We start from the raw sequence: 13,077 nt of genomic DNA, 5'->3' as shown, positions 1-13,077 counted from the left end.
CTAAGTTGCTGTGCGTGGGAAGTCCGGGTGTGTTTCTGGAGGTCACGCGTCGCCTGTTACTCTGGCGTAGACGGTCCAGTGTCTTGTGCGCCATTCTCTGTGCAAACCGTGTCACTTGTGTATTTACAGGAGTTGGAAAGGCAGAAACACATGTGCAGCGTGCTGCAGCATAAGATGGATGAGCTTAAAGAAGGCCTTCGGCAGAGAGATGAGCTCATCGAGGTAGGTGCGGGCCCTGTGGCAACACTTGATTTTGGAAACGAAGCATTGGGTGGGACGAGGGGGTGTGCGCTGGGAGGGAAGGGAGTTAAGATGCCACAGTTTCCTGGTCTCTTCCTCACCCTAAAGTTTCACACACGTGACACATCGAGTCAGGCTTAAAAAGTTGACGCTACCGGTCTTACAAACGTTCCCGCTCTTGCCAGCAGAAGCGTCTGTAATTGTCTTTTATTCCTCAGCACATTCTTTGCTAAAGTTATCTTAGAAAGCGAGCAAAAGGAAAAAGCAGGAGCACCATCATTCTTTGGCATGTGGTGGGTGCTGTGTGTCGAGACGGGAGCCTTGGGGAGTGAGGCGTTTGGTCTTCGCCGAGGCAGCCAGACGACAAGGCCGAGTCGCCGTGACGCCTTCCCCGCAGGAGGGTGGAGCTCGGCAGCGCAGAGGCTGTGCTCGGGGAGGAGCCCGGGGTGGCAGCAGCAGGGGTCCCCCAGGGGGAATCCGAGAGCGCTCCTCATCTCTCCCCTGTGAGCATCCCTGTCGGATCTCTGTGAGCATCCCTGATTTCCCGTGAATGTGGTTTTCCCGCTCGAGGCTGTCGTGTTTGGTAAGCGTCTGGGCAGGGGTCCCACCCGCTGGCTCGGTGTGGGTATCAGAGGTGTCTCGCGTGCGCCTGATGCCACGAGGGCGATTTCAGGAAGGCCAGCTCTCGAGGATCCCCGGGACGTGCCTCCTGTGCCACACGGGTGCTTGTCCACCTTCCTGTCGCTCGGCACCCGCCCTGCCCCCTCTGTTTCTTTTCCCCCATGGACCCGCCTCACCTAATCCCTCACCCTGTAAGTCAGTTAAGAAACCAGTTCATAGAGGAAAAGGAATGCCTGCTTTTTTGTCTGTGGATCTGTGTCACTCCTCTTCATCCTTGAGAAGAAGTGAATGTAGCCTGCCGAAAGCAGGTGGAGTTTGTGAATCTAAACACGGACACAGACAACCCTTTGAAAATACCAGATGACATGTGAAGTTAGTTGTCCTAGTTTTTCCATTTATGGCATGCAGCATAATATCTAAATTTTGTATCCTGCTGGTGTTCAAAAATAATGGGAATTCCTCTCCTTTTTTGTCCTTTTGTGTTTTTTGTGTCAGTATGCCAGCCACTTGTTATTTCTTCTTCTAATTAAGATATATACTTTTCCCGTTTTTGATATGGAAAGAATAGTAAAACTGCTTTGGCAGCTGCCTCTCAAATTCAGTAGCTTAAGTCAGAATTGGTTAAGCTTTTAACCAGTTCTGTTCTAGCTTTTAATTTGATGATTGTGCTTAAGAGGAATTGTAATGCTTGATTCCTGTAACTTGTCACCGTGGTTTCTCTAAAAGCCGGGGGTGCTGGATATACAAACTTCAAAAAAACCTTAGTTTTGGGAGTTTTTATGTTTAGAATTGACATCTCTCAGATGTGAATACCCATGTTTACGTATAACTGCCAAACCTTGAATGTGACAAAATAATGCTTTGAGGTCTTGCGTGGTTAAGTAGATGAGAAATGTGTAAATTGAGAAGGTAGGAGATGGTAATTTGCCAGTAATTTTTTTTTTTAATTTTTTTTAAATTTTAAAATTTTTTTTTTTCAACGTTTATTTATTTTTGGGACAGAGAGAGACAGAGCATGAACGGGGGAGGGGCAGAGAGAGAGGGAGACACAGAATCGGAAACAGGCTCCAGGCTCCGAGCCATCAGCCCAGAGCCCGACGCGGGGCTCGAACTCACGGACCGCGAGATCGTGACCTGGCTGAAGTCGGACGCTTAACCGACTGCGCCACCCAGGCGCCCCGCCAGTAATTTTTAAAAGCAAACCTGTTAAATACAAAAGGATACACGTTGAGCCTCATTGCCTGAGGAGGACAGTTTAGGAATCGCTGGACACTGCGTTCCAGTGTTTCTAAAAACCAGTAGGACTGTTTATTCAATTCATGATACTCTTGCTATCGTAGGTTCTGCTGACAAGTTCAGAATGATTCAGCTGAGATACGGCTCCCTTGTATTCTTCAGCTGTGCTTCAAAAAAGGAAGTTTAAAACCACTGCTTGTTCTCGGTGATAAGGATCATTTGTCCATAAGCAAATCTGCGTCTCCCTCTCTAGAAACGTCAGCCGTTCCATGTTGGGAGAGTCAGTTACCAGAGGAGCACACGTGGGGCCGCGTGCACACAGCAGCCCCGCCTGGCCTGCTGCCCCCTGGCTGTGGTTGCAACAGCTACTCCCGGTTTCCTTGTGGCAAGCCAGGGGGAGTCGTGTCGCCGAGACACGGAATGTCATCTTGCCCTTTAGCAAGCAACTCTGGCTTTTCCTGTTGATCGCAGACTTTCTTTCTCCCTTTTTAAAGTTTCCTTACCAGCTTTATTTCTGTTCTGTTTGCCTCCCTCTGACCCCCTCCATTTTTCTTTCTGCTTTTTTATTACTTCTCTCCCCTCTTCCTCTGCAGGAGAATCAACGAATGCAACAGAAAATAGACACCATGACAAAAGAGGTGTTTGACCTCCAGGAGACACTTCTTTGGAAAGATAAAAACATTAGGGTATGACATGACATTGGGCTTTGGTCTGAAGCTCATTGATGAGGAACAGACCAATAGAATTTAACCTAGAGGGTCCTAAAAATCCGTCCTTTGGGTTACCTTTGAGCATTTATGCACGGAAATGTGAGTAAAAGCAGAAGAAGAACAAAACTTCCAGGGGGAAACCTGATACCGTGCCTGGAAGGAACTCTTCTTTCTAGCTGACTGTGGGATTCTGAAACCTACAAGTAGGAACTTTCTAGGGAAGTTTATTTCCCCAGGATTCTTATCCAGAAGCAGCCACAGGCGTTTAATTCAAACTCTGTGGGTAACTTGATATCCTTACATTGCAAGAATTTTGGATGAGAAGCGAGAGAACAGTGAGTGGGGGGTAGAGGACAAGTAATTAGTATCCCATAAATCCCTGGTGAATAAAATAGCGGGAGATTAACATCACCGTCGTTACGGAAGTGGATAGGAATGTGAGATTGGCCAGGGCTGCCAAACTGTGACGTCATCTCTAATTATGACCCCGTGACTCCCCGAAGCAGGGGCCCCGATGAGGAAAGTCCTCAGTGCTTTTTCCCTAAGGCCTTCAGGTAGATTCCAGGCACGCAGGAGGCTGGAAAAACGCCCCCCAGTTCGTCCTGTGTCACCCCTTTGACACGTGCCCCGTCTCCTGGCGTGGACTCCGGGTCGTGCGGCGGGGGTTCCACGCAGCCACAGCTGCCAGAGCAGCGCTTTCCTCGTCAGGACGGGGCTGCGGGGGAGGCAGCAGACAGAGGGAGCCCCTGTCCCGAGGCCGTGGGGGGAAGTTGGCACAGACCCCCAAGAGCGCCTGCGTGGACCCAGGATGAGAAGCCCTCTGGGTCCGTGTCCTTCATTGTTGGGAGGGCTCTCGGGTGCTTCTCATCCCTGCAGGGACCTGTCCTCTTAGGAATGAACACGTGGGAAACAAAATCACTTCTTAAGAGTTTGGTAGACCAAAAGTTTTAAAGAAATAAAGCTACCTTTTTAGAATTTCTAATATTTAAATAACGGAGTTTCTAAAATTCCACCCCAGGTTAGAAGAGCCTTCTGGAATATAAATTAACAACAGTTAAGAGTTTGGAAATTTTGATTGTCATCTGCTGATCTCATTGAAATTTTTACTTGGGGAATTTAAAATGAGATGTGAAAAATGTGTGGCACTAAGCAGTAGTTTGAAAGTTTGGTTGAAGTCTGGTCACTATCCAGAATGGTCTTCTTTTAGGACCTTCCGTGATTTTCTTTAGCACAGATCTGTAGGTCCATGATTTCCATTTTGTGTAATTATCTTAGTATTTAAACTGATTATTTTGGATCAGCCATAGGAAAACCCCAACCCACACAGTCCAATAAAATAGCTATTCAAAATAAAACAAAAATTTTTTTTCTGCCAAAAAGATGTGCTGATAGTTGAGACACAAATTTTTTGACTTTTAAGTTTTCCTGGCATTACTGAATGACTAAGTGGCTATCTTATTTCTGTGTGGTGTATAATAATGTGTTCCTTTGGCTTTTTTGTTTTTTAAGTTACACTTAAAGAATTGTTTTGAGCTAATTGTAGCTTCACATGCAATTGTGAGAAGTAATACAGAGAGATCCCGTATGCCCTTCATCCACTTATCCCCTAAGGTCACGTCTTACAAAGTGCCACAGCCAGGATATTGACCTTGATGTAGGCAAAGCACAGAACATTCTCATCACCACGAAGGATCCCTCCAGTTGCCCTTTCGTGGACTTGTCCACCACCTCCCTTACTCCTTGCCGAGCCCTGGCAGCCGCCAATCTGTTCTCATTGCTGTGATTTGGCCATTAGGAGCCCTATCACAGAAATGGAATCATACAGTATTTAACGCTTTGGGGTTATGTTTTTCCCTCAGCACAGTTCCCTTGAGATTCACCCAAGTTGCATGTATTAGTAGTTGGTCCCTCCTTTGACTCTTTTGGAAAGTTTCTAAATTATGGTAAAGTACAAATAACGTACAGCTTACCACTTGAACCAGTTTTCGGCGTCGAGTTCGGTGGTCCTGAGTACGTCCACAGTGTTGTGCTACCGTCACCACGGTCCGTCTCCAGGGCTCCTTCGCCCTGCGCAACTGAAACTGTGCCCGTTAAACGCCAACTCCCCCCCCCTCCTCCCCAGCCCCTGGCAACCACCATTCCACGCTCCGTCTCTACGGACTTACTGCTCTAGGCACCTCACGTAATTATCAGACGGAATCAGACGGCCTTTGTCCTTCTGTGACTGCCTTATTTCACTTCCCATCGGGTCCTCAAGGCTTCTCTGTGGTGGGGCAGGTGTCAGAATGCCCTTCCTTTTTAAGACCAAATGAGAAATACTTCGTTGTCCGGATGCACCACGTTTTGTTCATCCACTCGTCTGTTGGTGGACAGACCCATGGTTGGCTTCCACCTTTTGGCTGTTGTGAATGCTGCTGCTGTGAACATGAGTTGGCAAATACCTCTTTGTGACCCTGCTTTCATTTCTTCGGCTGTATACCCAGGAGTGGAACTGCTGCATAATATGGCGATGGTGTGTTTAAGTTTTTTGGGGACCAGCCACACTGTATTCCACAGCCACTGCCCCATTTCACATTCCCATCAAGCACTGCGTAGGGGTTCCATTACCAACACCTGTTTTCCGTTTTTCCGATAGCCATCCTGATGTGGTCCTCCCATGACTTACCCAAGACGCGTTTTCGACAGTCAGTGACTCCCTAATGCACCACTTGCCTCTAGCTTCATTTTCAAGATTTCAAGTTAGTAACTTAATAAAGGAACATGGCCATTATTTTCATGCTACAGTTTGGTTCTCTTTAGTTCTTCCTTCATTGATCCTTGTAGTCATGCACACAGCCCGAAAGCAGCTCTAAGTGCCAGGTGGCTACATGTAGAAATGCATCCAAAGGACTTTTCGATCTAGACAGCCCAGTGTGAGACTCACTCCCATTCTGACGAAAGATATTTCTGCCCCTGTGCGATTATATGGAGAGTTAACCTGTTGCCCAAAAGTGCAGCCTGTTATACGTATCTTCCAGACTTCTTGACGCTAGAATTTGAGGTTAGGTCAGGGGTAAAGAATTCTTTAGATCTCCGCAAGCATGTACTTTTTACCCTAAGAAAAAAATCTGCTGTATGAGCTATTACTGAATGCAAACACAGGGTAGTGGTTTTATGGTCAGGTACTACAGAGGATTTCAGATCCGGCGTGAGTACATTTGTTCCAATTATAAGGTATTTTGGTAGTCTCCAAACTTTGTGGTGAAGTGGGAGAACTTATAGGATGTATTTTATTTTCCCGTCCATAATTATGGGAAGACGAAGTTTAAAAAGTCCAAAAGTAAAGCTGTCCATTGCCAGAAGACGTAGAAAGAGGAGCGAATGGCATGTACCAGCATTTGCTAGAATCTAGTCCAGTTTCAAATTGGTCTGTTCCTGAGAGACCGTGTATGTTCAGTGGTGGTATTTCTGTGGAGCATGTCGTGGCCGTGATCACTGACCCAGCTGTGTGTGCTGATGCACGTGTAACTGTGCACGCAGATACCAATAACCCACAGATTCTAACCCAGCGGAGGTCCGGGTGTCTGTCAACAGATGGGAAAGTATTGCTTGTGCTTTTTTGTCCTGATGTGACACTTGTCATTAATGGAATGGCATGGGAGTATTAGCGTGGAGGGTCAGGGTAAATGCCTCATGATGCTAGCAACTCAAAGTATCAACTTACAGGCAGACTTAAGACACACCATATGGTGTGAATGTAAATTGTTGAAAAGAAATGAGATCTTGACGTTGCAGTTTGGGTGAGCAAGGAGTAGGACTTGCCCTTATACACTGCTTTTCCAGCAACATTGAGACGACAGTAAGGAAACGTAATTGTGGCTTTTTTAGGGCTGTGATATAGAAAAAGTATGCAGAGGCTTTGGAACTGAAAAGAACTGGCATTGGCACTTACTGGGACTTTGGGCAAGAAAAGCATAACCTCTCTGGGCCTCAATTTTCTCATCTGTGAAATGGGGATAACACAAGTACAGGATATATAAGGGAGAGATTATATATGTAAACATATTAGGCGGATTTTATGTCTTTGTAGCAGCGCCTGCTGTATAGTTGGAGCTGCACAGAGGTCATTGCTAGCATCCCTTATTTACTGACTGCCAGTTTGGGTGCACAGTAGGATTTATAAGGATTTAGAACATCGTCCACCTGTTCCCCAGTCAGTAATGAAGCAGTTGGCTCATTTCTAGCCCACTAAACCGAGAGAGCAGGGTTACCTGTTGTAGTTTAATTTCTTGGATTAATGGGGTTGTGGGTAGAAAATATTAAATATACGAACACGTGTAGAGAGAGGCTTTTTAAACACAGTCACCCGTCAGCTGTCCGCATAGACTGCTTGCCTGGGGTACGTTTTGAAGTCTGGGTTATTTCATTACCTGGGGCAGGTTTGGTTTGTCACCTGCTTCTCCCGCTCGCATCCCCGCTTCTCCCACCGCCACCCTCGGCTCCTCAGCTCCGAAGGTTGTGAGGTCCAGGCAGTGGTGGGGGGCTCCAGGTGCAAACGGCGGGCGGGGGGCGGCTTTTCCGGAGCTTTCCCTGGGGCTCTGGTGCTGCAGCAGTGCCCACACCGTGTACCTGGGGTGGGGCTGCTGTTGTCCCTTCTGCTTTTCAGATGGGGAGTCTGAGGCATAGGTAAGTCACCTGCCACCACTCAAAAGCCTGATCCCCAAACCCTTATTCTGCTGCGCTCCGTACACGGGCTCCTTTGGTTTTGTCAGTATTTTAGTTTCGGTTTTCACATTCAGAAAGGCGTTATCAGAACACCAGATGATTCTTAATTGTATTTAAGTAAATTAACAAAAAACAGGTCCTTGGGGATCCCTTTGGAGGTTAGCTATTTTGAATTAGGTGGTATTTGAGGAATATTTTGCCACACTGCTTAGAGAACAATCACTACGGCCAGTATTGAATTAAAATACCTTGTGCATACTGGTGTTTTTTCTTCCAGGGCCATTGAAATTTTCTGACTTAAAAAAAGTTTAAATTAAATTAATTTTTTGAATTAAACCTCACTGTGTTCTTGAATGAAGTATTTTAGTTAAACGTGAGATGTATTTGTTTGTATTGGTCACCAGATGAAAATGTAGTAAGGAGATCAGTAAGGAAAACTTCATTTTAATATTATTGCTGTCTTCATCTTCCTTTTCCTGTTTTTTTTTTTTTTGTTTTTTTTTTCCTTTTCATCGACTGGGAAAGAAAGATCAGCTCTCCTGCCTGATGGGATAAGCATGCTTTGGCGAATTTATGCACGATTAACCAGTTTCTGTTAAAACTCTCCTGTGGAGACGTGTGTCCCCAAGACCTTGTATTTCCTCCCGTGTCTACCTAACTGCCGGTTTCCAAGCTTTTACTGCTCCTCGTCTTTTATGCCCTTATCTGTGTTTATTTGAATTAGGTGCTCTCTGCTCCCTCTTTCACTCGCTCTTTTTCTGTGCCATTCTTTCCCTTGCTACCCTGTCTAAAACCAGGCCCTAGAGAAACAGAGAGAGTACATTGCCCGCCTTAGGAATGAGCGAGATGCGCTCAGAGAGCAGCTGGCTGACCCGAAGGAGACGGTGAAGACAGGAGAGGTACGTTAGCTTTGGCCCGGACTTAAGTCCCTCGCTGCTTTATTCTTCCCTCTCATCTGGTTATCTTTCCTAGCCCAAAGACAAACCAGTGCTCATTCTTCAGTGCACGGTAGACAGGAGTAAGCCACTTCTTCCGCAGAGCTCTGCTCCATGTAACTAGTTCTCACCAGGTGTTACCCGTGGCACACGTCCTGTCTGTCACAGGACGCACCGCCTCTGCGTGAGCCGTGTTTTGTGACGGTGGGTTTTGCCTTCTCCACAGAAGCATGGCTTAGTTATCATCCCTGATGGCACCCCCAATGGTGACGTCCATCATGAACCGGTGGTTGGAGCCATCACTGTGGTGTCCCAGGAGGCTGCTCAGGTCTTGGAGTCTGCAGGAGAAGGTCCGCTAGGTAAGGCACCGGCCGCTGCTGTGTCGACTGGGATTTAATGTCGTCCTCGTAAGACTTCCGGCTTATTCATGTCCCATCTTGGAAAACAAAAACGACACAAGGGCCATCTGAGGTGTATCTAAATCCTTAACAGGAAGAAATCTGGGCACGTTGTCTCCAGGCATCCTTGACCTTGGGAAACCAGCATCTGGGTCATCGTAAGGCCCCTGGGGAGAGGCACTGTTGGTGTATACACATTGCTTTTTCACCTAAATACACATCTTCCTGGAGGAGATAATCCAGCACAGGCACCCCAGGGAACCAGGGGGCTGGTAGGCGGCTCCCAATATGTTTTGTTTCTTCTTCCTAGAGAATCTGGTTCTGCAGCTCTTTGCCACCGCAGATGACCAAGAAGACAGGTCTTACAGGAGTGTTCTTTCCAGAGCAGGGCCTCTGAGCCTCTTGACATCTAAGGCTCTTAAATTTAAGCCCTCGAGACTTTCATAACACCTCTCCCAGGAAACCACACGGGTGTGCATCCATTGGCTCCACTAAGATCCTGCTCTAGAGGAAGGAAAATGGCAGAAACTCTATCATCAGCTCACTTTTTTGTTTAAAAAAATCTTTTTTCGTTTTCGTAGATATTGTAGGTTTCCCAGAGGAGTGGAACATTTTTAGAGTTAGTAAGCACATTCTCTAATGCACAGAATTTCAGAAACAGAGCACTTTGATACAGCAGATGCGGGCGAGGCAGTGGGAGCCGCTCTAGAGAAGGCGTTGAATGTGTGGCTGGGGGCAGCAGCTCAGGGTGTCCTCTGTTGATCTGAAAGGTGCTGAGGAAACCAGCACTTGCACTTAGCTGTGACCCCGGTTGGTTGTGGGAGGTGCTGGCTTGATGTCGGCTGCTGCTTTTACTCATCTGTGGTCCTCCCTCAGTCCAAGATCCAGTTGTTTTCTTTTTTAATTGTTTTTTAAATGTTTTTGAGGGAAAGACAGAGCACGAACAGTGTGGGGGGCAGAGAGAGAGAGAGGGAGACCCAGAATCCAAAGCAGGCTCCAGGCTCCGAGCTGTCAGCACAGAGCCCGACGCGGGGCTTGGGCTTGACCTCACGAGCCTCGAGATCGTGACCTGAGCCGAAGCTGGACGCTTAATCGCCAGAGCCACCCAGGCGCCCAGGATCCAGTTTCGATGCATGCCGGGGAAGCAGCCGTCTTCCTCTCGGGCCGGGAGCGGCCGTGCCTCGGATTAGCCCTTGACTGCCTTCGGCTCAGGGTTGGTCCCCGTGTGCCCCCACTGGCCCGCGTGGGCCTTTGGCTTCTTCGGCACTGAGTTCCTGCTTCCCCTGTCCAGCCTCCCCGCCCAGGCCCCCTCTCCCCCAACATCATGTTTGCTCCTGTGAGGCTTCATCAAGCCTGCGAGAACACCCCGGCAGCTCGAGTCGTCTGCCTACAGCGAAAGCTTGCACGTTTTGAAACAAGGAAGTGATCTTTGTACTTTGGTTTGTCTTTAAATGGAAAATCACTGCCCTTGGGAGCAAATGTCGTATTTAGTGCCTTGATAACTATCAGCTATGTGGAAATATGTGAATATTTAAGTACTTTTCCTTAATACCATTAACTGAAGCATTTCCTTCGAAGCTCTTCAATAGAAAGCTGTGAGCTGTTTATCAGATAATGTTTGTTGTTTTTGAATTTCAAGAATTATTTTTAATTGTTCCAGCACTGTATCGTTACAAATTTGGTTTACAGCCTTTTCCAATTTTTTTAGACGTCAGGCTACGAAAACTTGCTGGAGAAAAGGAAGAGCTACTATCACAGGTAAAGGCATTCTTCTCATTGGAAGGTAATGTTGGTCGTGATGGACTAAATCACAGGGTAAAACGTTAGCGAATTAAAATGTACACAAGAAAGAAGGGTGCTTACTTCAAACATCAGTACGCAAGCAACATTTGAAGGGTAAAAAGACGATGCCCATTTTGTCTCTTTGTTGTTTCCTGTTCTTTTAAACAAACTTACAGGACATGGAGTCGAAGGAGTTAAATAGTTTCACAGAGCTTGTAGTGAAGACAGGAGCTCCCTGCCCTGCCTCCCCACCCTCACCCCTGACCGTGCCCACCTGGTCTGGCAGAGTCTTTCGATGCGTACTGCTCTTGTGCATCTCCGTCCCACACGCTCAGTTGCTTCTGGGCATTCTCTGTTGGCCTCCCTCTGTAGAAGCTCCCATCTGGCCTTCTGTCCTGTGCCCCCATCCTCCTCCGGAAGGAACGGCACGCCCGGCCCGCGCGTTTTATCAGGACTTGCGAGCGCCGCTCGCCGTTGGAGCCCGGCCACATTCCAGGGGTGCCTTCCCTCTCCTTCGAGGCTCCGGCTCCCCCAGAGTTCATAGCATGCCTTTGCTTTTCCTTTGCTTGGTTTCCTGTGTATTTATGACCAGTTTGGCTACAGAGTCTGCAACGGTAGTGAAATCTGCTGTTAGCGTTTTCAGATCCACCGTCTATTCTCTCAATTCCACTTCTTTTTTTTTTTTTTTAAATGTTTACTTATTTTTGAGAGAGAGAGACAGAGCATGAGCATGGGAGGGGCAGAGAGAGAGAGGGAGACACAGAATCCGAAGCAGGTTCCAGGCTCCGAGCCGTCAGCACAGAGCCTGACGTGGGGCTCGAACTCACGAACCACGAGATCATGACCTGAGGCGAAGTCAGACACTTAACCGACTGAGCCACCCAGGCGCCCCTCAGTTCCACTCCTTGATTCTTGGAGCACGACCTGTGCCCCTGGGAACTTAATGGCCTGCTCCCTCCGTGCAGAGCCGGACTGCCCTTCGTTGCCACCTAGGCTTTCCTCTGCTGTGGCTCAGGTTGGATTCCCTTTTGCAAGGCCTTATGACTTCCTCCTTTTTTGTTCGTTCTCTTTTTGGTCTGTCCTTCAGTAACTTCCTGAGAAAGGTGTATATGGGCTGTAAAGTTTTCTTACCTTTGGAGGCCTGATAATGTTTTCATTTTACTCTCTCACTTTGATTAACAGTTTAGGTATAGAATTCTTCATGACAGTCATTTTCCTTCTTTTTTTTTTTTTTTTTTTTTTTTAAGAAGTTGCTTCATTGTTCTCTGGCTTCCGGTGTGGCTGTTAAAGATTTCAAGGGCATTCTGATTTTTCATCTTCTGTATGTGACTCCTTCTGTAGAACCCTCTCTGGCTGTTTATATCACACTTTTCCCTTAGTGTTTGGAAGTTTCACAGTGATGTGGTTTGGAGTTGTCATGCGTGGTATGGGCCCCCGTCAGTTGTAGGAATTCCTGTCCTTCAGTCCTGGGGAAATTTCTTGACTGATCTGCTCCCTTCCCATCTTCTCTTCTCCTAGAATGACTGACTCCTATTCAGTCTTTTCAAATGTTTAAAGAGAGCGCACTGTTTATGCCAAATATCTCAGTGAACACAGCAGTTAAAGAATTCCTGCACGAGTAGCCCTTACATTCTTGTGGAAGAGCAGACCGTAAACGGCACACATAACGGGCATGTCGGTTACCCGGGATGTCAGAGGTTTGTGTGAGCACGCCTGCTGCGTGTGTGTCTGCAGTCACATTGAGTGGCACAGGTGCCGGTGTGGGTGGCTGGAGTTGGATTTTACCAGGGAGCGTAACTGGGCGGAGGAGGTGAGGGTGGAAAACCGTGGCCCCAGAGATTAGGTGGGTAATGACGCCAACGGGTGATCCGGGGCAGATGTCAGGACCCAGTGGGAAGAAGATGGGAGGTGCCGGTGGGATTGGCGGCTTTGGGGACTCGGGGTCCTGAGAGAGGGAGCGGGAAGGATCGGCAGCAGAGGTTCGAAGGAAGGGAACGGGACTGACTTATGCAGGAGATCTAGTATGTGACCGCGAGAGAGTGGTGAGCGCAAGAAGGAATAGATGGCAGGATCCTTGGAGAGGAGGATTTCGAGAAACTGACACCAGCTGTAGAGCACTCCTCTACTGACATGTATCTTGCAATTGCCAAGGCTATTCTCGAGGGAGTGAGGTTCAGGAGCTAAATGGCGAAGCAGGAGCGGGGCACCGGCAGTGAGGAGGGGTGGCAGGTGTGTGGAATTAGAGGGGAAGAGGCCAGAAAAGAGTTTTGGGGAGCACCGAGGGAGAATAGTTGGGACACAGCACAGAAAGCAGGTCATGTGTTCTGTTCTCAGGCTCGGTGGTAGGAGGACTGCGGAAGCAATCTCCAGAAGGCCAGAGGGCTGCAGAGGGAGCTTCTCAGGGGAGAGCGTTTTTCTGCTAGTGCACTAGGTGAGGAGACGGCTCCGAGA

General features: G+C 47.8%; 1 protein-coding gene across 24 annotated transcripts in view; it reads left to right on the top strand.

Annotated features, from left to right (window-relative positions):
* LRRFIP2 (LRR binding FLII interacting protein 2) overlaps positions 1-13,077 on the top strand; it is a 107,545-nt gene that overhangs the window by 87,582 nt on the left and 6,886 nt on the right. For 12 of the 24 annotated variants that reach the window (XM_086720401.1, XM_086720400.1, XM_086720417.1 and 9 more), the window contains 5 exons: positions 130-222; positions 2,691-2,783; positions 8,309-8,410; positions 8,673-8,805; positions 10,553-10,602. In XM_086720401.1, the coding sequence (XP_086576527.1) occupies positions 130-222; positions 2,691-2,783; positions 8,309-8,410; positions 8,673-8,805; positions 10,553-10,602 (471 nt within the window). The remainder of the gene's footprint in view (positions 1-129; positions 223-2,690; positions 2,784-8,308; positions 8,411-8,672; positions 8,806-10,552; positions 10,603-13,077) is intronic. The other 12 variants (XM_086720419.1, XM_086720418.1, XM_086720416.1 and 9 more) reach the window with 3 other exon arrangements.

The sequence above is a fragment of the Puma concolor genome, chromosome C2 (assembly GCF_028749965.1).
Source record: "Puma concolor isolate L17-30 chromosome C2, mPumCon1.1.hap2, whole genome shotgun sequence".
In the NCBI taxonomy this organism is placed as follows: domain Eukaryota; kingdom Metazoa; phylum Chordata; class Mammalia; order Carnivora; family Felidae; genus Puma; species Puma concolor.
Note: the sequence above shows the minus strand (reverse complement) of the source record. Positions and strands in the feature narration are given on the sequence as shown.